Source organism: Oreochromis aureus, linkage group 6, assembly GCF_013358895.1.
Source record: "Oreochromis aureus strain Israel breed Guangdong linkage group 6, ZZ_aureus, whole genome shotgun sequence".
In the NCBI taxonomy this organism is placed as follows: domain Eukaryota; kingdom Metazoa; phylum Chordata; class Actinopteri; order Cichliformes; family Cichlidae; genus Oreochromis; species Oreochromis aureus.
The window spans coordinates 27,743,302-27,765,774 of NC_052947.1; the positions used below are offsets into that span (position 1 = coordinate 27,743,302).

The window sequence follows — 22,473 nt, forward strand, 5'->3', positions numbered from 1 at the left end:
TAAGCCACGTGACATGTAGCGCGGAAGTACCAAGTAGTCTTCAGTTAAACGACTCTTAAATTTTAATCATACAAACTTTTTTTTTTTTTAAGAAATCAGGATGCTGCCCTCAGCTGCAGTTTTTTATTTCCCCTGGGAAATAAACTCTGGAAGCGTGGAGGAAGGACAATCAGTCAGAACATTTGGCAGGTGGGTTTTGTTTCAGACTGGAAAACATCTTCAATGTTTGGTTAACGAGATCATGAACAGCCACTTGTGACAAGCACAATATCTTGTATATACCTGATCTGATATGGCCAGAGAGGATAGAATCAGACTAATATTAGTAGAGCTACGACTTTTGGTTGTATTTCAGAAAATCTTATATTGTGTTTACATTTTCTAAAGCATCGGTTTGTTGATTTAGCCCACACACCTTTATTCTTCCATAGGCATTAAGAGGGTAAGTAGCAACCAGGTGCTGAGAATCAAATGCATTTGAGCTATTGACCATGGGTAAAATGTGAAGTTTTGACAGTTTTCTGGCCAGGAACATTCAGATGTCTGTTAGCATGGTGCCAACGAGGAAAAATATCAGCAATGATCTTTGATCATTGAAGCAATCTTCACTGCTTATCTGTCTGAGAAGGATTACATGACCAAGCAATCTGAAGTCCATCATTCAATAGTGAATTATTCACAAGTGGAAAAACATTCAAGACAGTTGACAGTCTTCCTAGAAGTCGATGTCCCATCAAATTCACCTAAAGGTGAGCTGTCTAATGGCCAGAGAAATAGAAAAAATGTTAGTTGTGAAAGTATCTTGGACTCTACAGATTTCAATTAGCCTATTAAATATTGAAGTTCATGACTGTACATTAGAAAACAAGACCAAAGCAGAGATGTTAGACTATAATGAACAGCAAGACATTTGGCAAATCAAATGCAGCATATTAGCACGAACACCTCAAGCCCACAGTTGTGGAGAAGTGATGATTTGGGCACCTTGCAGTCAAACAGTCGACCATGAACTCCTCTGTATACTATCATCAAACGTGGGGCCTTCTGTCTGACAGCTAAAGCTTGGCCAAAATGGGGTCGTGCAGCTGGACAGTGATGACGATAACATCAGAAAATCTGCAATAGAATGGCTGAAAAATAAAAGAATCAAGGTTGTGCAATGGCCCAGGCAAAGTCCAGACCTGAATAGACATTGCTGAGGTAGGACCTTCAGTGAGCTGTGTTTAAATAAATGCACAACATAATTAACTGAAGCAATGCTCTAAACAAAAGTGGGCCGAAATTCCTCCACACCGATATTAGACACTGATAAAGTCATACAGAAAACGATTACTCCACGTTACTGTCATTAAAGGTCAAACCACGTTCAAATTACTCAATCATGAGGTATACTTAGTTTTTCACTGCATGTGTTAGAGTTAGAGACGTATTATACATCTTTCACAAATTAAGAAAAACATGCAATAGGATGCAGTAAAAGTAAAAGGTGTTTATAATCTCTAAAACCACTGTTTGTGAGATAAGGTCTGAAAAACTGTAATTACAGTAAAATCATGGAGTTTCTGAAAGAAGAGTCCTCTTAAAAATGACAATCTTTGAAAATGAACTTTCTGTGCACTCTAGGATTTTTGCTGTCTTCACTGACTGGCAGCACCACTGAGGGTGGTAGATGGTGACTCAGGCAGAAATTACTGTGTTATTACTGTGTCATTACTGAGATTAATGATTTCATAGCGCTCTTCTGCTCAAACTCCTTTTTTTTATTGTTATCTCCTATTCTCCTGTTTGTCACCTAAAACTTGAGTAACTTATAAAGTTTACTTTTATAATTATTACTGTCCATTTTTTTTTTTTTAAAAATGAGCAGATTAAACATACAGAAGCTACTGTGTTGTTCACCCTTTATGACCCCATTGGCTGTTCATTAAACCACTAAAACATACACAGATCAGCAATTATATCTTCTACGTAGATTTGGACTATACTCACCTCTTTACACACTTTTTTTTTTTTACATTAAAGGGTAGCTTTTATGAACTGGTTGTGTAAATGATTATTTAAATTGTAAATCATGCAAAGTTATTCTTGTATAGTTCAATAACTAAAACACGGATATGAAAATGAACCAAATTCACTTTAAAATGTTTTACTCATTTTTTTTCAGACTTGTATGCTATCAGCCCGAGGAGTCCAGGGCTACGCTGTCAACACAGCATGCTTCTAAAGAGCACTGTGTGGTTGTCCACACCTTGTTTGTGGAGCCCTTCAACCCAATAACTGGAGCCCAGTACATTGTGCTGGGTGAGATAGAAAAGGATGAGGGTAAGAGAAGTAATTCACACAGACAGACAGTGTGCAAAAGTGTCGCAGGGGATTGTTCAGATGTTAATTTGCCCTCACTTAAAAATAGGAAACATTAAGCAACTGTCAGTTTGTCCTTCGTGTGGTTGACTTGATGTCATCTTTAAATGCCATGTTTGTGTTTGCCTCTTTTGGGCAAACATAAATGTAAATTGCAGTTCAGTACCAGTGAAATGTCTTTGCCTCTATTTAGCTTTATGCTGCCTTTTGAAAGTTTTAATTCGGGCAGGATGTTGTGGTGCTATCACCTGCCTGTGTTTGTAACTTCTCGTCCTACAGGCGTCGGTGCAATGGTCCGTGCCCGTGTGCTGAACTGTGTTGACGGTGTAAACATTGCCCTTTTGCAGAAAGCCATCACTGAACAAAGAAACTTCTTCACAGAGAGGGAACGCAAACAGGGTGCACAACCTGCAGATGCAACGTGATTGGGGACTTCATTCATCTGGTTTCTCAAGGTGCTCTTTGGTCGTCAGAGCTGCAGTGATGCCCCGTAAGCTGCTGTGCTGTCTGAACAGTGAACGTAATCGCTGTTTAAATTTGCGTAAAAGACACAAGTTCACTTCTGAGAGTTTACGTGACTGTCCTGTGATCTGGGATTTTCCTGCACTTGATCATGGGATTGCTTTTTAACAGCTAAAGCCTCAAATTAGTGAGGCATTATTAGATTTTCTTGTAGGATCATTAAAGAGTTAAAACAGATGGTTTGGGTTTATGGCTCATGAATATGTCACATTTTCAGTTGTGTCTGTCATTCTGAAGACTCCAGATGATCATTCGACATGGACACAGCTTTAAAGATATGACCAAATATGCATGTAATATTATGAAAAATAATGGGCCACCTAGAAACAATGCCAGCAGGAGCTGCTTGACCATGGAGACATCAGTGCCAGAAGAGGTTAGGACTCTGCAGTTAAGCCAGCAGAGTTTTGGTGAATTTTACGCACTGCACCTCAACGCTCGGTGCTCCCCTTCTGTAACTTTGTCACTGAATTGTCTCCTAAAAACTTTGCAATTATACCACTTAGAGTTAATCCTGGAATATCTAGAAGGAAAGAAAGTTCCAAAATTTGTTTTGCAATATTGACATCCTGTTCCAGCAGCATGCTCTTTAGAATAACTTGTTCTTTCACAAATACTTTATCATTTGCTAAGATAGCACACCAGTTCATCAATGACTCATCCAGGAGGTCATAAAAGAGCCCAGAACAACATAATAATTCCCTCAGTTAAGGTCAGTGCTCATGATTCAACAATGAACATTTACTCATTGAACATTTACCAAAAACATCTTGTTGATCCCTAAGACTTTTGTGGAACTATTCTGTGGATTGATGACACAAAAAATGTATTTGTTGGAAGTTTTGAGTCCTGTTACATCCAGAATAAAACTAACATAGTATTTCATAAAAAGCAACTGTCAAACATAGTTCCTCCCCTGTAATTATTATACAAATGATCACAAACAGCTTGATTGGAGTTTTGCTGCCATGGGTGGTCCAGTTATTAGGTTTAGGGGCAATTATGTGTTTTTTTTACACAGGGCTAGGTAGGTTTGGATAGATTTTTTTCTCTTAATAAATGAAGTCATCGTAACATTAGTCTAATATTTGTATAGTTGTTTGATGATTTGAAAGATCTAAGTGTGACAAATATGCAAAAAAATCCCCTAAGAAATCAAGAAGAGGTAAGTACTGTATTTATAACTTTAATGGATAGAGGGGACCTTCAAATAGCATTCAGTGCTTAATACATGCTGAACAACATATTCTTGTTATTCTTGCTACTATTTTGCCCTGATGTGTTTGTGGTCCATAAAACACGAAGCTGTGGGAAAAAGACACTCAAATAGTTTGTTTTAACTGGGATCAAAAGATCTAAACTGGTTTTACTTTCTTGAAGGTAGATCTTGAATCTACTACTGTGTTTTTTATTTTAAAGACTGCACAGCATCAAAAATGAGAGTCCATACACTTTCACCATTATAATTTATTTTATTGATATTTGTTTCTTCATAAGGTATCAAACAAGATAAAATTCAATGAACAGTTTCAAAGAAAACCCATGAGTAATACAGAATCAATCAATCTTGGCAAATAGCATTGCACCATGTCCCAGTATCCCTAACAACACATTAATATCAAAGATAAACTTCATTTATACTGTTTTTAAATTAAACCAAAAAAAAAGAAGACAAATCTGCCCACATCAGGCATTTTAGTAAACAAATGCAACTCAGCAGCAGTTATTTTGGCTAGAGAGAAAGCTTTGCAGTAGAAGACTTTTCCTGAGTCAAAATGTCCATTGTAAGTAATGTATGGATTTCATGTAGAATAGATATAGTGAGAAAAGTAAACATATCTAAAATCTTGCATATCTGGTTGAATTGTACACTGGACTATAACCAGACTCTTTGGAGGAGGCAGGCAGCATTGGTAAGCCTGTATTTGGGTCTTTCCTGCAGAGATCCAGAGCTTGCTTGTAGTTGATTTTCTTCTTTGTGATTGGGTCTATAATATCCTTGACGTAGGTGGACTCAGTTTGCAGGTCTCTCATTATTGTGTTGTCGATCATTTTGGACGCAACGGCATCCAAAATGCTAACTCTGTGACCACTGTCTGGATTGACTAGCCCTCCGGTCAGGTGCTGAGCCTCCATGAAGCGAATGGCATTGTCCTTTGGCATCCAGCCTTTCTGAACAGCCTCTCCCAGAGACAAACACTCTTTGGTCACAGGGTCTTCGACTCCAGTGAAAGCCTTCTGTGCATTGAGCAGTCTTTGGATTTGACTATCCTCGATGAGGGCTCTGTTTGCTGCCTTGTGAACCGTGTATCTCCCTTTATTGCTGATGTCAATGATGCCTCCTGTTGATGCCTGAGCCTCCAGAAGTCTTTGGGCAGTTGTGGAATCAATTAGCTTACGCACAGTGGCACTGCGTATTGTATAGCAGGTGTCAGTGTCTGTATCTATTATTCCAGCGATTGGGTAGGTTTCTTTGGCAGAAGATAGGTTAAACGGTGCTGAATTCAGTGATGTGGTGGATTTTGGGGTGATTGAATTGAACTGGGACTGCTTCTTGTTGTCACCAGCGACTAGCAGGGCAAACTCTGAGATGGGAATTTTTCCTTGTTTGTACTGTTGCAGATCATATTCTGTCAATCTTCCTTCCTTCAGCGCATCTTTGATGGAGTACTGCTTTCCACTCTTGCGATCCTGGAGTACAGATATCTCCCCATCAGGTCCCAATGAAGTGATCTCCTCCCAGTCACACTCGAGCTCCTGCAGGTGAATGTACTGCGGACGATCAATCAAGCCCTGAAGGTAGGCATCATAAGGAGACATGTCTTTGCCGGTAACTGGGTCCAAAATTGTGATCTTTGTAGAGACATTGGTCTCTTTGGTTCTTGTTTCTGCACTGTCCTCTCTCTGCAGGTTCTGTATAAGCTCACGGATTATGCTGTCTCGCTGATGGATCTTGTCTTTTTCATCCAAGATGTTCCTCTCCAAACGCATGACATCAGACTCCATCTTAATGCTTCTCTGTCTGCTCATCTGTGTTCTTTCACTCATCAGTCGGCTCTGCTGCTGGAAGGACAGGCTGATATCGTGCCTCTTGCCATCAAGGGTTCTAAGTTCACGAGTGAGGTCTTCCTTCTCTCTCTGTAAGGCATCTCGGTTCATAATCAGGGTTGTCTCCTCTCTTGAAGTAGAAGATTTGCTGTTCATTAGGAATTGGATTTTGTCATTGAGACGTCTAAGTTCATCCTCGAGGTCTTGTCTGGCAAATTTACTCTGAGACACCTGTTCTCTCAGGCGATCCCTCTCAGCCTCAACTGCCTGGTCTTTTTCAACACGGACAACCTCTTTGTAGACTGTCCTCTCACTGGACTTCTCTTTCTGCAAGATTTCAAGCTTTATGTTGATGTTACGGACTTCTCTCTGCAGTCTCAGAATATCACTGGTTTCCTTGTCCATGTCTGAACGCAGACTGCTTGTCAGCCTCTCCAGTTTCGGGTCTCTCTCCACCTTGAGCACCTCCTCGACAACTATGTTTTCCTCAACAGGTGGTGGGGCATTTTCCAGCTGTGAGATGCGCAGTTTAATCTCTCTGACTTCAGACTCCACTTGAATCCTCTTTTGGCGTTCAACACTCTCTCTGAGGATCCTCTCTTTCTCTTCCACCTTTGTTCTTAACTGTTGTAGCTCCAGTTCTAACTGACGCCGGTTCGTTACTTCTTCATCCAGGTTCCTGCTAAGCCTTTCGTGCTCGACCATTTGCCTTGGGTCTTTCTGCAAACGAACAACCTCTTGGACAACCACCTTCTCTTCTGGTTTCTGTCTCTCCAACTGGATGTATTTATTTTTCAGGTCAAACACCATCTCTTCAATGGTGCGCCGAATCTGTGCCTCTTCCCGCACATTCTTTCTCAAGCGGTCAAGCTCCTTCTCTTGGAGTGGATCGGGCTCATACTTAACAACTTCTCTGGTGACAAGTTGGGTCTCTACCTTTGACTTTTCAGCCTTCCACTCATCTCTCTCTTTCCGGAGCATTCTCAGCTGGTCCTGGAGGGAGTCGGAATTGCTGTGTAAATTATGCACCTGGTCATTTAGCCTCTGAATTTCTCTCTCATTTTCGGGGCTTCTTTCCTCTTTAACCACCTCTTGGAAAACTTCTTTTGTTTCAATTCTTGGCTTCTCTGACCGAATGATGTTGAGTTCAGTTGTCACCTTGGTGAGCTCTCTTTCAAGGTCAGAGCGCTGCTTGCTGCAGTCTTGTATCTCTTTGCGGAGCCGCATTATCTCCACCTCTGTGTTTGGGTCTATCCTGTAGATCTCGTTAACAATTTCCTTCACCTCAACTCTGGGTTTCCATTCGTGAACTTCTCTGTAACGGTTGTGGAGCACCGTCAATTCCTTGGCCAGAGAGTTGTTTTCAATTCTTTCTTCCTCCAGGCTTGTTCGAATATTCTGGGATTCGTTGATTAGGTCTTTGTCTTGTTCAATCTTTTTGACTTCTTTAGTGATTATCTTAGGCTCAATGTTAGGAATCAGCCTCTCAAGTGCATTTATCTGACTCCTTGTTTGGAAGATTTCATCATGGAGGAGCTTGGTCCTTTTGCTCTCGTCAGAAATTTCTGTCTCAAATGTTCGCACTGCTCTCAGCATCTCTGGGTCTTTCTCCACTTTAACCACTTCCTTCTTAACCACCCTCTCTTTGATTGTTGGCCTCTTCTGCTGGAGAATTGTTACTTCTGTCTTCATTTGAATATGCTCCCCATCCCTCACCCGGATTTCTTCTCTCATCCTTGCTATTTGATCTCTCAGCTTAGCAGCCTCTATATCCAGCTGGGGATCTTTCTCAAACTCTGTCACCTCTCTAGTCACCAGTTTTGGTGGAGCGCTCTTTACGGTTTCCGCCAGGGTGGTGACTTTTTTGTTTGTAACCTCAACCTCAGTTTGTATGGTGGTGCGCTTCAAGATTTCCTCATGTAGCCTCTGCTGCATAGCCCTCAGATCACCTTCCACTTTTGGGTCACGGTAGTACTTTAGTACTTCTTTCTCCTCGACACGTTCAACTCCACGGCGACTCTTCAAAGACAAAAACCTGTCTTTGAAAGTTCTCAGGTTTGTCTCAACATGATTCCTCCTCTCCTTCTCCTCCTCCAGCTCTTTTACTAGACCATCTAACTCAAAAGCACTCCTTTCAGACCGCACTTGCTGCTGTGCCACTGCTTGAACTGTCTCTTCATTCTGCAGCAGGAAAAGCAAATTTATTCAAAGTAATATTATTTGCAATGTAGCTTTAGTTTTATGGAAAGCATAATCTAAATGCATACAAAAGATGATAAATTCATTCACTGTTTTCTTACTCGTGATATGAGATTCTCAGCCAGGCCCATCTGTTTTTGGCGCTGGGCGTTTTCGGCTTTTGTTTCGGCGTAGCGGTTCACCAGACTCTTTTCCTGTAATAAGCAAACCTCATGTCACCTCGATCTATAAATAAATGTGAAAAGTGTGTATCATGTTGAAAAACACACAAACATTACCTCTTTCTGAATAGCCTCAGACAGTGCGGGCATACGTGGTTTCTTCGGAACGGTGGCGCCAGCGTCCTCAAGCGTACTGTTGTACTTGTCAACGTTGGTCTCGTACTCCTGCAGAGACGTGAAGATTTAAAATCTTTGAATTGTTTCATGTCATTTGTTGCCTGTTTCAAAATCTTTAAGTACGAGCCGTGTCTGCTAATGTTAAAGTTAAAATGTATGAATTTACTTTCTGTGTTGCCTTAAATGCATTTATGAATTCTATGCTTTTTTTAACTTTCAACACATTTGACTTAACACTGGATGCCCTTCCTGAGGGAAGTCCCATTAGCCCCAGGATTAGCATTTCCTCCCAGGGTTGTACCACTACACCATGGTTCCACAAATTATTGTATTATATTATTTATTATAAGTTAGGAGTCTTACACTGAGGAGATCCTGCAGGTCTTGAGAGAGGCTTGTCACCTTTTCCATGTCAGCTTCCTTCCGCTTCAGGTCGTCCATCACCCTCTGCAATGAGAAGGTACAGAAACATTAATCACCTAAAGTTACTGTCCTGTCATAATCATAGTGAATTTCTACAGGTTGATATTGAGAATAATGTTTATACATCCATAAATCAAAAAGACATTATGTGAGGAGTCGGTAGCCAGGTTGTTATTTTATTCTTTATGTGATACTTAAAGGTAAATAATGAGAAGACAGTCTCACCTCTTGAGAGCTCTTCTTAGCAGCAATCTGAGACAGATCGTCATTGGGGCTTATCTTGTTTGTTGGCAGGTTGTCCAAGAATGAGTTCAGGGATTTACATGTGCTCTGGAACTCCTGGTTCTTTCCTGCAGTTTCGAGTAAGGTGCTTTCTCTGAGAGAAATATGAAAGGTATTAGGCACATTATGAGGTATTGGTGCATTAGGTACATTATGACAACAGAAACGCATTATGTAATGAAACCTGTTTTATCTTTTAGTAGTGTAGTAGCCCATTTTTATAGATTATGTATAGATGTATATAGATTTATAGATGATGTATAGATTAACCCCATTGCAGGTTGCAAATGCCCGATCTAATCGTAAAGGTACTTCTCACTTCCTTGTTGCTTGATTTAAGTGATTTAAAAGGCTGATGAGGGAAAACCACTGTAGTCTGTCTTTCTAATAAAGCTGAAGGGACTGAGATGATGTGTTCACAGTCTGACTTTCACCTGTCCTTCAGCTGGTTGGCAACGTTGGTGTAACGTGCTTGTAGCTGCTTGACTTCTGTTTTCTGGCGCTGGATGTCCGGGCAGTACTCCTGGTAGCCCTGCTGCAGAGAGCTGCACAGCTGCTCTGTGGTCTCCAGATCCTTGCTGAGCTTCTTCATGTCGCTCTGAGCAGCTGCCACAGACTTTTGCTGGCTCTAAACACCACAAAGAAGATGTTCAATTCAAAGTGAACATTAGAGATGTGTAAGAGAATTCAAATTTGTATGGTCAAGACTTCCTTACATGAATTTCCTCAGCACGGGTTTGAATTGCTTTTGGGCCATCAGGGATCGGACCATCTTCACTCAGCCTTTTCTCAAAGCCGGAGACGAGACCATCCACCTTCTTGATCTGTTTCTCCAGGTTAAGTGAGGCATTTGCTCTGCAGAAAAGAAGATAAATATTCACAACTACTAAATATACTAAGGTTATCTGTTATCTAGATCATCTACTCAAGTAACAGAACTTAACAAAGATGGATAGAAGAATATCAAATGAAATATTGATTTAAGTTTTTAAAAATGCTATTCTAAAACCAAACCCCGCCATAAAACAAGCTCTTACTTCTTATTGTAAAGATCAGCAAGTGCAGCAAGGTTGTCAGACTTGTTGCTGGCAGCACTGAGTTTGAGTGGCAGCCCCGAAGAGGTACCGTTGGGATCTTTAGACAGCAGGGGCTGCATGCCAGCCTGTGCAGCCTGTTGCTGCTGCTGTAGAGCCTGAAGTGTCTGAGCAGTTTGCTGTAAAGAGCATCCATACAACCCTCCATTAAACATCAGATAATTCACAGCATAATCATTTCATGCTGACAGTCTGCAGGAGTAAAGAATCCCTTTATGCTGTATAGGGTATGAATGCATACACACACATAGGAGGATAATAACAGCAAAAACAAATTGATAAACTTCATTTTGTCATTGCTTCTATATCTTGGTGTCACGTGGTGAATGATATTTAGCCAGTGCTGATGTTAGTTTGTGTTTTTTCTCACCTCCTGCTCCTTCATCCTTTTGGCCAGATCACCAGCGGGATCACTGCGGCTCAGCGGGGCTCGCAGACGGCTCAACATGCTCTCCTCAGCTTTTGCCAGGTCATTGTCCAGCTTGTCCAGCTGCTGAGAGAGGGCTGTTACTTTGGGGTCCATGGGGGCAGCAGACACTGGGGCTGAAGGAGGAAAAGGAGACTTTTTTTAAATGATTGAGCTGACTTTAGTTGTGGTTTAAAGATGCAGTGATTGCATATTATGAAGACACTTATGCATTTAATTAATTGACAACAACCTAACTGCTGGGCCCTGGAGATTTCTGATTTGTTATTCTTCAGGGAGTCGGCCAGAGCGGCTCTTCTCTTCTTGATGTCTGCAAGCTCCTGGCCCAAACTAATGAACAAAATGAAAGGGAAGGAGTCAAAGAAAGGGCAGACGTCGGATGTGCCATTTGAGCTGTTTAATAATACAGCTTGTCAGCACTTACAGGTCCACTTTATCAATGGCCTCTGAGTCAGGTGGTGGGATCTGGAAGCAAACTCCTGGGAATTTTTTAGTTTTTCCATCAGTGGAAATGACATTCCAGTTCTCAGTGTCTGAGTTTGATTTTAAGGTGAACTTGTCTCCTCTTTGCAGAGAATCCTAGAAAATAATGATTGATTCAGTCAGACAAGTCACTTTTAAAAGTTGTTGTTGTTTTGTTTTTTTTACTGCAGCCACATGCAGTTAGAGTTTTACATTTAGACAGAAATTGTTCCCCACCGTGTCCGTTTCCCAGTCGCACAGGGACTCCACAGTGATGGCTCTGCTGGGGGTCGTGCGTCGCAGTTTCAGCGGAGCGATGGTGGTGCTGCGTTTCCTCAGGTCGGCCAGCAGCTGTTCACATTTCTGCACATCTTTCTCCTCTGCCTGGTAGGAAAAAGACACAAAGATTAAAAAAAGATTCCTAACATATCTTTTCACATAATTTTTCTGCTGGGATTAACAAACTTAGTGTAATATCGCACAAAATGAACCTGTTTCTTCCTGATTTCATTACCATGGCAATGAAAGACTGCTCTATAACACCTTTAAGGAACATCTCAATCAGTCGGTGGTGGCAAACCAGGTGTGTGAGCACCATCAACTCGTTTTATGTATTTGTTTTTGTTAGTTCTGGTGTATATCGGCAGTTCTTTGTATTGACTGTAAAGTTTCATGTGACCTGCCCAGCAAATTAATAGTTTTCCTTCAGTCTGCTTACACCTTATATTTTCTCATATATATGTCCATTTACATGTGAATAAATAAATAAACTTTGAGAATTATTCACTAAATATAAATCAAAGACTTTATAATTTCCCTTTTTAGGCTTTCACTGAACAGAATCAACTTTTGGAGACTTTCCCTGTTTTATTTTTGGACTTTGGCCTCTCCTTGTCTCCAACTTTGCCCACCCTAGTCCCTCATTTTCTATCCAAATCTCCTTCTCACTCACTTTTTTTTAAAATCCTCACTGCTAGCTTGAAAGAGGGGCGCAAGCTGAATTTCCTATGTGTGCTGAGTTGCAGTACACGTGGCTGGACATACCTCAAGCTGCAGCAGTTTCTCAGTTTTGCTCTTCTTGCTGAGAGTCTTGGGGTCCAGGGTGCCGTTGAGCTTGGTCAGTGACTCTGACAGCTTCTCGCTGTCATATTGGTACTGAAAAACGGAACAAAGCACACTTTTTGTTTTGTTTCGTTTTGTTTTGAGTTTATGCATAAAATCTGCAAATGATGATGACAGAACAGGCTGCAAACTGAGCACTGCATTGCGATGAACTCTGTCTCACCCTTTTGAAATCCTCCACGCTGTCCAGGTGTGTCTCTTGACAAATGCAGAGATTGAGGAATTTCTGCCACTCATTTCGCACATCATCTCTTTGAGCCTGGAAATATAATGAAGGGAGTTGATATACCTCTAAACAACATTCAGGATGAAAGGGTGAAGCTGTTGTTGTTAATGGGCTTTTCAAGTACCTGTATTGTGTCACTGGCGGGGTGCTTCAGTTCAACAAGTCTCTCGCCTTCATCCTGGAGTTTGTTCACCTCGGCCTCGTGGGACAGCAGACTGTTGTTCTTGAAATTCTAAATCAAATCAAATCAAAATTGGCTTATTTATGTGTGAATTCATCCAGGTACAGAATAAAAGCAACTTCTATCATTCTGGACAGGCCGCACCTTGTGATTGGTGAGCCTTTCAATTCTATTTTTCATCTGACTTAAAAACGTATTAATCCCAACCTCATACTGCCTGCGAACGTCAGGCGGGTCCACCATATGGTCACTCCAGTCTTGCTTTTTGATCTTATTCTGCTCTTCTGCCAGGAAGTTCAGCTCCTTGTTGCAGCCCTGCATGTACTCGTACAGGCTATTGAGATAGTGGCGGCGCCACTTGGAGTTGTCCTTAGGAGAAATAAATTAAAATGGAAAAACACATGAGTACCCCCAAAAGAATTTTTTTATTCATTTATTTATGTATTAATTATTATTTATTTATTTATTTTGATTTTTTTTTTTTTATTTCTTTTACATTTTTTACTTTTTTGGGGGGAAATTTAAAGCTGAAATTTAAATTTTTCAGTTTTTCTCCAAAGAAGAAAAAAACAAAAACTAGGTAAAAAATTGCCTCACAGCTTTTTATACTGACAAACCCAAAAGTGAAATAAGACTTGTGTTTATCTTTGAACATTAAGTGACTGAAGCAACTCACCGATAAGTTGTTGTACTGTTTTTTCAGAGCGTCGTATTTCTCCTTAAAAAACAAGACAGCATATGTGAGCGGCTGTTTGAAATGCTTTTTTTCTTAATCATAAAGGACAAAAGCTGCAATCAGTTTTAAATAAAACTCATCATGCAAGCATGTGTTTTTGTGTAATCATGCATGCATACCTTGCTGCCAGCAGAAGCGAGGCAGAGCTGTGTGTTGTAGGCTTCAATCTCTTTGTGTATGATGTTGTGAGCAGCAATCTGCTTCTCCAGATCAGCCATACTAGGGCCGAACTGCTCCACATCCACCAGTTTCTGAGAACACAGACACCAGAAGAAAACAGTTCATGGAAATGTAGTGATGAAATAACAAAGGACAGGTCTGACAGGATGAGGCTGGTAAATCACTCAGCTCTGCTTGGGAGATTTATTACAGGACTGACAGGTGCAAAACGAAGAAACAAGTGCGTTTAGATTACATTAGGATTAAAGGATACAGTTAATGTTATTTATTATTAAGCAATCCTGTGAAAGGGTTACTGCCATTTTCCCCACCCTGTAGTTCCTAATGGAGACTTAAATCTTTTTAAAAGACCACAAATATTTAGTTTGATTTTTTTTCAAAACACTTGATGTCGAGGGGGTTTCCAAAGTGGCTTGCAGGGGGAACAGCAGGGGTGGCCAGGCTAGTGCTAGCTAAAAATGGAACTATAGATAGAATTACATAGAAATTACAGATTGCTGACATCATGTCAAAGGAGTCTGATTTCTCTACGATGCTCAAATAAGCAACAGTGCGACTCAAAGTTTGAATAGTTTTTGTTACAGAGCGTCTGACTACAGAGGAAAATACTTGTTGGTGGCAGCAGTTTTAAAACAGTTTTTTGTTGACAATAAGAGCATTAATATTCTAAAGCGTTTAAAGACTGACGTGGATGTTTAGACAGTGTAACAATACTTACTTGCTTCTCACTTAAAACAGGCCCCCAGTCAATTAAGGGCATCCGCGACACGTCATCAATCTGCTCGTAGATGTCTCTGTAGACGGTACAGTCCTTCAGCCAGCGCTCATGAAGATGATGGACACTGGAGTCATCAAAGGGCAGAAAAGACACAAAGAAACAAACAACTGTGGTTAATGTGGAGATCCAATGTGTTCAAAGTTAAACTAATGATATCAAACAGCTAAAATGTTTTAAAATCCTCAGTATGTTCTCAGAGGAGGGACCAGCTATACTGCTAATCTCCTGTGTTGTATTTGTTCTCCATGAACTCACTCGCTCTCTATGTCTGTGGCTTGTGGATGTTTTAGCTTCTTGGCTTTGTCAACATCTATGAAGAGCTTCTCCAGCAGGCCCTCAGCTTCACCCAGCTTATCTGAGATCTCCTTCTGATGCTGGTACGGCAGCTCCTTCTTGTCATTTTCAAAATCCTGGCGAAGGCAGACAACAGATAAGGTGACGTTTTTACAAAGGCAATGAAGGTAATCTTTCATAAAATTAGAGGTTTTGTTTTGTTCTTACCACAGCAAGCAGCTCCTCAGCCCTGAGAACGTCTTTCTCCACCTGGTCTGCATCTTTTTGCATCTGGGCGATCAGCAAGGCCAAATCGTTGGCCTGTGACCTGCAGCAGACAACAAAGGTCAGAGGTTGAACAGCAGCACACATCAGTTCAGGAATGATACAGAATTGGTTAGTATACGAGTACTCCCCACGCAGAAGTTTTGAATAATTAATAGCTTGATTACAGTCATACCTTATGGTGTGCATTTTTATGAACACTCTCACTACCAACAAAGACTTATTTATATTTGTGGACAAACTTTACATCCCCAGGTCATCCTTTATATAAAGAAAATCTGCACAGTGAGGGCGTTTTCAGTTTTATGTTTTCCCTTCAGTGTTTTTTTTTTATTTTGCACAGTTTCCAGATCTTTTAGGATGGAGTAGGATTTTTCCACCCTTCGCACCACACCCAAAACGTTCCTTAAATTCTACCCATTCTTGAACTTTGACTGTCACTCCCTCTGTCAGTGTTCGTGTTGATTGTGTCGCTGCTCAGAGTAAAGTAAAGCAATGACTAAGATTGTCAAAATGAGGAGGAGGAAGACATTCCATTGAGAGATTAGCTACACCCATGAAGGTGAAGTCTTTGGGATTGGAGACAAATATTGTATTTGTTTTATTTAAGAGGCTTTGTATCTACCGCCTGAATAAATCATGAGGTAGAGCTCAGTTAAAGTTAAACTAGATTAAATCAAAGTTTTTGCAAACTGCAAACGGGGTTTTGGAGATATGTTTGTTTGTAATTGGTCCAACACACACAGCTCCTCAATGTGTGTGTGCGTGCGTGTTAAAAATATACTTTTTAAAATTCAGGTTTTGCATCATTAACTGACCTTTATGTATTTTACACAGCTGTATAAAACTGTACACCACCTCCACACACACACACACAAATTCTAAATATGGCAGCTTTCAACATATCACACTTTTGCTTTTGTTAGTAATGAACAGAGATGGGCAGTAACGCGTTACAAGTAACGCGTTACTGTAATCTGATTACTTTTTTCAAGTAACGAGTAATGTAAGGGATTACTATTGCAAAAACGGTAATTAGATTACCGTTACTTTCACGTAGGAACGCTGCGTTACTGCGTTACTAAACCGTGATTTTTTTGCGAGAATGTCTCATGACAGTGACGTAAGCGAAGTGCGCGACGTTCGTGACAACAGCTGTGTGCAGATCATAATATATCAAGTGCGAGAGAGTATGAGCATGCAGCGTTCAAAGCGTGGAAGTACTGACCTTATTTTGAGTTTGATTCCATAAAAGTAACAAAAACATTAGTGTCCATTGTGCGTGGAAGAAAACTTCTTTTACAGCGAAAAAAACCCTAAACTTCCAAGCAAGCACCGAGTGCGCCACGACTGTAATGGGAAATTCACAGAGAAACTCGCGGATTCTTCCACTGACCGCTGCGGCACACCTGCACCAGGGTAAACCTCCGCCTAACCCAGTCCTGCTTTACAGGTGAAAATAGAGCAACAGGACCGCTAGTCTTTGATTTTATTTATTTTCTGCTGTGTTTTACTTTCATCTATTTGAAAGAGTGAGTGTAAACACAAAAAATATTTTATTTTATGTGCTGGAATGTGCAGAAAATAGGTTTAAATGTTAAACAAATTTCTTCCAGTCAGAGAATGTTGCATATAATTAAGTTTTTGCTTGATGCATAATGTTAAAAGATTTAAAGTTTAAAGTTTTAAAAAGAGACTTTTCCATTTGATTACATTTTGTATGATGGATTATGCAGAAAAAGTAGAATTGGGCTGAAAGATCTATCGCTTTATCACCTATTCAGGTTGTAAATCGTGTTTTTAAAAAGTAACTAAGTAACTAAGTAATTGATTACTTTTGAAAATAAGTAATCAGTAAAGTAACGGGATTACTTTTTTGGGGAAGTAATCAGTAATTAGTAACTGATTACTTTTTTCAAGTAACTTGACCAACACTGGTAATGAAATGTGCGACGCATTGCACAGCAGTCTCTGAAGTTTAAAAAATGTTGCCAAAGTAGAGCTACAGTTCAAAAAATACAGATGAATGATCGTAGTGGCACAGTTTTTGGTGTATCTGTCAGTGTCAACATTAAGAAAAGAGAAATGAAAAGCTGTCAGACTGGGCTGGACTGGGACAAAAAATCGGCCCAGGTATTTTGACTAGAGACCGGCCCACCAGGTATTATAGGAAAAACCATAAAGCCTTTGAATGAAAACAAACGCTGTTGTGACAGTGATGTACACTGTCTTGTTGGTATATATCTATGATTTATATGAGGATGAGGGATGAGAGAAGAAGAGGCAGCTGTGCAGCGTAAAGACACAGAATAACTCCAGCTTTGTGTCTTTTTTTTATTCTAGCTGAAGTACGGGACAAATCGCTTCCTTTTCACCTCAGTATGGATGTATTGTAATTGGTCAAGCCCAGAGTCGATCATGACCATTGGCCAATCCACCACCTTTCATTGTTTATACCGTTACAAAAACAAACATAAAAATGAAAAATCACTATCGGCCCACCAGCAATAACCATGTTATTATAAAGAATAACATGCTTATATTAACCAGTGTAAGTAAGTTTACTTATGAAGCCCTTTTAACAGATAAGTAGTCACAAAGTGTTGCACATAAAATAGAGTAAAATAGATTTAAATGTGACAAACGTAATAAAAACAAGCTACAGAACAAGACAAAGAATAAATGAAATGAGGAAAATAAAATGATTTTTAACTGCTTTTTTAAAAGAGAGTCGGCGCTTTTAAAAACTGCTTAGGGGGGAAATGACCAGCGGGCATGTGCCGAAGATTCAGTCTGAGAAAGGTCACATTCATGCTGAAATTACACTTCTGTGCAAAACTAAATCAAAGAATCTGGTTCTGCAGCTGCTGTCACAATGCAGTCCTGTTCCTGCTCACTCAGCAGGAGGGACAGGTATGCATTCCCACCTTTGCAGTCAAAGAAAAACCTGTTTAGTTACCATTGTTTATAGAAACACTAGGTGCAGTGGGCTGTGGGAGAGATTTATCCTCTTTGCTCTAAAAAATAAATGAACAAATAAATAAATGAAAAAAAAAAAAGAGTCTGTGATCACCAGACAGAGGAGCATGAATTACTGATGCCAAACATACCAAACACACCAAACACACGCTATACTACGCATGGCGCCATGTTTCCAATAATTGTACTCAATTTGGATTTTTAAAGGTAACTTTTAAAAGTGGCTTTAATCTCCAGTTTGTCTTCTGTAATTTCTTTAGATCTTTAGATTTTTTTTTTTTTTTTTAAACTTTCCTACATGTCAGATATTTAGTTCTGAGTTTGTCTTGATAAAGGTGAACTGTGTAGGGACTGAAATGAATAAAGGTCTGATTTCTGATTGATGGATTCTCTTTTATTTAAAGCTGTCACCTTCGGTTTATTCACTTTATTCTTTTATTAATAGCAGATAAGAATTACTGGTCACACCCATACATTGCTGTAGACACATACAGTATCTGCATCAAATGTGTGCTTTTTTTTTTTTCTTTTTTCTTTTTTAATCAAGCAGCAGTGTGATATTCCTGTGCAGGAGTGGCTGTTCAGGGTTTTCCAGGAGTGGCTGTGTAGTTTGCTTGTAAGGTGATCTGAGGTGATACTTTGAGTTTCTCATAAGGTGTTTTGGGGGAACTTTATGCTTTCCTCAGCATGAATCAAGTATTTGTGCGGGCTGCTTGTGTGGTCATGCTGAGCTGTTAGCCAAATTTTAAAAAATGGTTAAAGAAATCTTTAAACTGTGCTCTTCTTCAACAGTTGGTGGTTTTTAGAAAATTATTGAATGAATGACTGCTACAGAAACGTAGTAAAACTGGATTATCAGCATAATTTAGAAGGGCATGCCTGCATTTTTTAGATAGTAGTAAGATCTCACATCTTTTGCACAAACACACCCTCATTTCCCCCTCGAGCTAAACTTATATGGTAAAAAAAGGTCTGATTTCATAGTAAAATTAGGTTCAAGAATTGTTATTTTACAACATGACCACTGAAGCAAAAAAAATGGATGTTGAATGCTGAAATGAATCTGTGTTTTACAGTCATCAGAGTCATTATTAAATCCCTGTGTAACCAGCGCTCTAATCTGTGATGTAACCAAAGGCACCAGCAGAACAAGATGAACGTCTGAGAGCCGCCCAGACACACAAACACACAAATACTAATTTTTCCATGACGTCTTTGGCTTTTTGACTTCTTGGAGACTCAGCCTGACCCGAGCATTAGCTGCCACTTTTACCTTTATTTGTACCTTTATTTTAAAAACATTTTAAAACGTCCCAGTGCCATGTCTAATGCACAAATCCATACATCACAGCTCTCCAGCTGTCCGTGTCATTTCCAACAAACACAATTGTCACCCAGGAATCACTTTTGATTGCGATTCACAAATTTTTCTTAAACTAATAAATAAACAATTATCTGACAATAAATGACTGAATGAAATGAACAGCACTTCCTGTGCGTCACTCTGTAATGTACAGTTAAAAACCAACGCCCACATGAGAGGCAGAAACCAGCTGAGCAGAACGGACAACCCAGCCCTCATCACACCTCAGCAGAGAGAAAACATGCTCTTTATCATGAGCCTTCTCTTTATATTTAGCACATGAAAATGACCTCACCCACATTATGCATCAAATGGAATTCATTTTTATTGGCAATCCTCTTAAGCAGGTTGCTGTCAGCTTTATTTTATTAATTTTTGGAACCTGTGCCACCTGACTGTCATATTTCCATATCTGAACAGCTGCCTAGCCTGATAGGACTCCCTCCATCTTTGAGCAACAAAAGCTCTCCGATAATCATTTTGCACTGACAGAAAGTTTCTCTGTGAATGATTTTTTTTTCTCCAGTACAATAAAATTACTAACACAAATGATCTGACACCTGTCAAGGGTCTAACACCAATAAATTAGGTTTAGGGTAAATTTCTGCCCGATAATCAGGATGACAACATCTTTCAATTTCACTTTTAGTCGTAATTCCCTCATTTCACTCGTCCTCTTGCAGGACACCGTTGCACATCATGTTTACAAAGTAAACTTGACCCCTGGCTTGCATTTAGCTTTCACTTTTTCCAAAAGATTAACTCTCACATAACTCAGCACTTGAAAGCAGTGAAGGAATTCCCTAGGCAAACATGTATTAAAACCTCCTTTAAACTTGTAATATAATAAACCACAACACAGACACACAGAGAAAGAGGGCAGCAAGAACACACAGGAAACATGACACAGTTCTTGACTCTAGAAGAACAGGAACAGGGGCAACATGACAGAGATACAGTGTCACCACACTCATACACACATTCATAAAATCCACAGTGAATAACTCACTTGCTGATCTTCCCCGAGACCTTGAGTGTACCATTCTTAGTGTCCTTGGAGCTCTCCTTTTTCTTAAACAAAGACATCTTGGCGGATGTCAAGTAGAGATCCCGAGTAAAAAAATCTCACTCTCTCTCTGTCTCACTCCTTCTTCGTCTCTGACTCCCGCACTCTCTGGTTCTTCTCAAACACACTGAAGTATACAAACACACACACACTCGTGTCACCACGGTGTTTAACGCCAGTGGCTCCTCCCAAACAGGTTAACAGGTGTGTCAACGCCCAAACATCCACCTTGCAGAGGACGACTGGACCGACCTGTTCTCTGCACTCTCCCTCTCTTCTTCCCTTCTTCAAGCCAGGCCTTCCTTTTCATTGGGCTCCTGACACACTCTCCAAACTCGCACAGGTCTTCTAATTACCAAGAAAGCAGGAATGCATAATTCAGAAAGCCAGAGGGAAACGCTCCATTCCTGCACTGTTCACTCGGCTCTGTGTGTCACACGCATTGTAAAGATTGTATTCCTTGGGATAATTATAGAGCTGAAAAATGATCCAGTGTTACAAACCCGAAATGGTATTGAACTGCAAATCTGAATGCTTAAAGGGATAGGTGAGTTTTGTCACAAGGTTTCTCTCAAGGTTATTCGTATAAGAGGATATATAATATTAGGCAACTCGATTTCACGTTTACCCCCCAAAATAAATAATAATTCTGGCCTTTCAAAACTTCAGTGAATAATACCAATAATATACCAGAATAATACCAGTCTGGTTTTAAAGGTAGCAGCACAGAAATTGGGCCTTACAGTCTTGTTTGCATAAACTGTAGATAAAAGATGGAAGTGACCACTGCGACATCGCCGTAAAGTCCTTGTGTGAAGTCTCAAGTTCAGGATTTGTGCCACTGTCACCTTAGTGTTGTGAAACTGGAGGGTATGATCTGAGTAATCTGAAAAATCAATGATCTGCACACCTCAAAACCCTTGAAAATAGAGACCAAGATACTGAGCCGTTTGTAAGAGAAGCTGAACTGCCCTTTTTAAAGGTTTCTATATAAGTTGATTTCTTTTTTCCACCAGAGGAGTTGTCCCCTGCTGGCCATTCGAAAAAGCACTGATGCATCCATATTTTACACATGTAATACTTAATGATTGTTAATATTGGATCAAACAGCCCTAAAGTGTCTGATCTGGTCTCTCCTAGGTGATTACATAACTCATGAACACCCATTAGAGGTACGTTTTCTGAGCTGCTCTTGTCTTATTTAAAGTTTGCATATCATATGGGGTCCCTCAGGGCTCAGATTTGGATCCACTTCTGTTTCATTTGTGGACTACATCATTAAGTCATACAGTAATTCATATTATATATAAACTCAGGCTAAACAGTTATACGGTTTCTGCCAACAAACTCAACGCAGTGCTGATATCAAATATCTATTTAAAGAATTTTTGTTTTTAAACTGACATATATTCTAATAATAAACCCAAAGGCCTTGAGGCACCAGATTCCCCTTTATTGATACTAGAGATGGACCAATCCGATATTAAGTATCGGTATCGGTCCGATACTGACCTAAATTACTGGATCGGATATCGGCGAGAAATAAAAAATGTAATCGATCCATTAAATATCAAAAAAGCACCTCACAAAACTTGCGACAAGGTGTAACTCGGCTCATAACCGTAGCACGTCGGAGCAGTATGAGTCACGTGATAGAGCGGCTGTGTGTATTTGTAGCCTCGCTACCAAACCAGCATTTCATCTCCAAGGAAGTTATCCCAGAGAGAAGTAAAGCAAGTGTGTAAGTTCATCTCTGAATGTTTGTAAAGCGTTCCCATGTTAAGCTTAACAACCGATATATGGAGCGACTGCCTCTTCTCTCTCTCTCTCCTGCTGCTACTTCAATCGTGAAACTGATTAATGATCAGCTGATCGGCTTTTCTGTCGCGAGTCCGTCTCTCTTCTTTGTTTTTGGTCCACTTTGCGCTAGAAAGAGGAAACCAGCGGCTGAACAACAGCAGCACGTTTAAGTTTGATAAGCTGTTGTTAGAATTTATTTAATATTACTTTCTACACCAGGATCCTTTTCTATGTAGCTGACTGCTGGTAACTGTGCAGGGGCGGATCTAGCAAAGTTTAGCCAGGGGGGCCGATAGGGCATGAACAGGGAAAAGGGGGCACAGAGACA

General features: G+C 40.1%; 2 protein-coding genes across 2 annotated transcripts; one reads left to right on the forward strand and one right to left on the reverse strand.

The window, feature by feature from the left end:
• Nucleotides 1-3: 3 nt before the first annotated feature.
• ten1 (TEN1 subunit of CST complex) lies at nt 4-3,060 on the forward strand. Its single transcript, XM_031727509.2, has 3 exons — nt 4-189; nt 2,165-2,322; nt 2,641-3,060. Exons 1-3 carry the CDS (start codon nt 101-103, stop codon nt 2,784-2,786), a joined length of 393 nt encoding a protein of 130 aa, XP_031583369.1. The 5' UTR covers nt 4-100; the 3' UTR covers nt 2,787-3,060.
• Nucleotides 3,061-4,339: 1,279 nt separating this feature from the next.
• evpla (envoplakin a) lies at nt 4,340-20,463 on the reverse strand. Its single transcript, XM_031727677.2, has 22 exons — nt 20,289-20,463; nt 14,881-14,980; nt 14,635-14,789; nt 14,320-14,443; nt 13,541-13,672; nt 13,362-13,403; nt 12,893-13,054; nt 12,629-12,736; nt 12,442-12,537; nt 12,201-12,311; nt 11,394-11,540; nt 11,119-11,273; nt 10,927-11,024; nt 10,638-10,810; nt 10,211-10,386; nt 9,890-10,028; nt 9,608-9,801; nt 9,117-9,267; nt 8,832-8,915; nt 8,409-8,516; nt 8,232-8,324; nt 4,340-8,112 (listed from the first exon to the last, which is right to left on the reverse strand). Exons 1-22 carry the CDS (start codon nt 20,363-20,365, stop codon nt 4,723-4,725), a joined length of 6,015 nt encoding a protein of 2,004 aa, XP_031583537.1. The 5' UTR covers nt 20,366-20,463; the 3' UTR covers nt 4,340-4,722.
• Between the last annotated feature and the right edge of the window lie 2,010 nt (nt 20,464-22,473).

Coding starts and splice junctions, on each gene's coding strand:
- ten1 (XM_031727509.2), top strand. CDS start 101: ATGCTGCCCTCAGCTGCAGTTTTTTATTTCCCCTGGGAAATAAACTCT. Junction 190..2,164: donor TCAGTCAGAACATTTGGCAG/GTGGGTTTTGTT, acceptor ATTTTTTTTCAG/ACTTGTATGCTATCAGCCCG. Junction 2,323..2,640: donor TGAGATAGAAAAGGATGAGG/GTAAGAGAAGTA, acceptor CTCGTCCTACAG/GCGTCGGTGCAATGGTCCGT.
- evpla (XM_031727677.2), bottom strand. CDS start 20,365: ATGTCTTTGTTTAAGAAAAAGGAGAGCTCCAAGGACACTAAGAATGGT. Junction 12,538..12,628: donor CCGCCAGTGACACAATACAG/GTACTTGAAAAG, acceptor TTATATTTCCAG/GCTCAAAGAGATGATGTGCG. Junction 11,274..11,393: donor GCGACTGGGAAACGGACACG/GTGGGGAACAAT, acceptor ATTATTTTCTAG/GATTCTCTGCAAAGAGGAGA.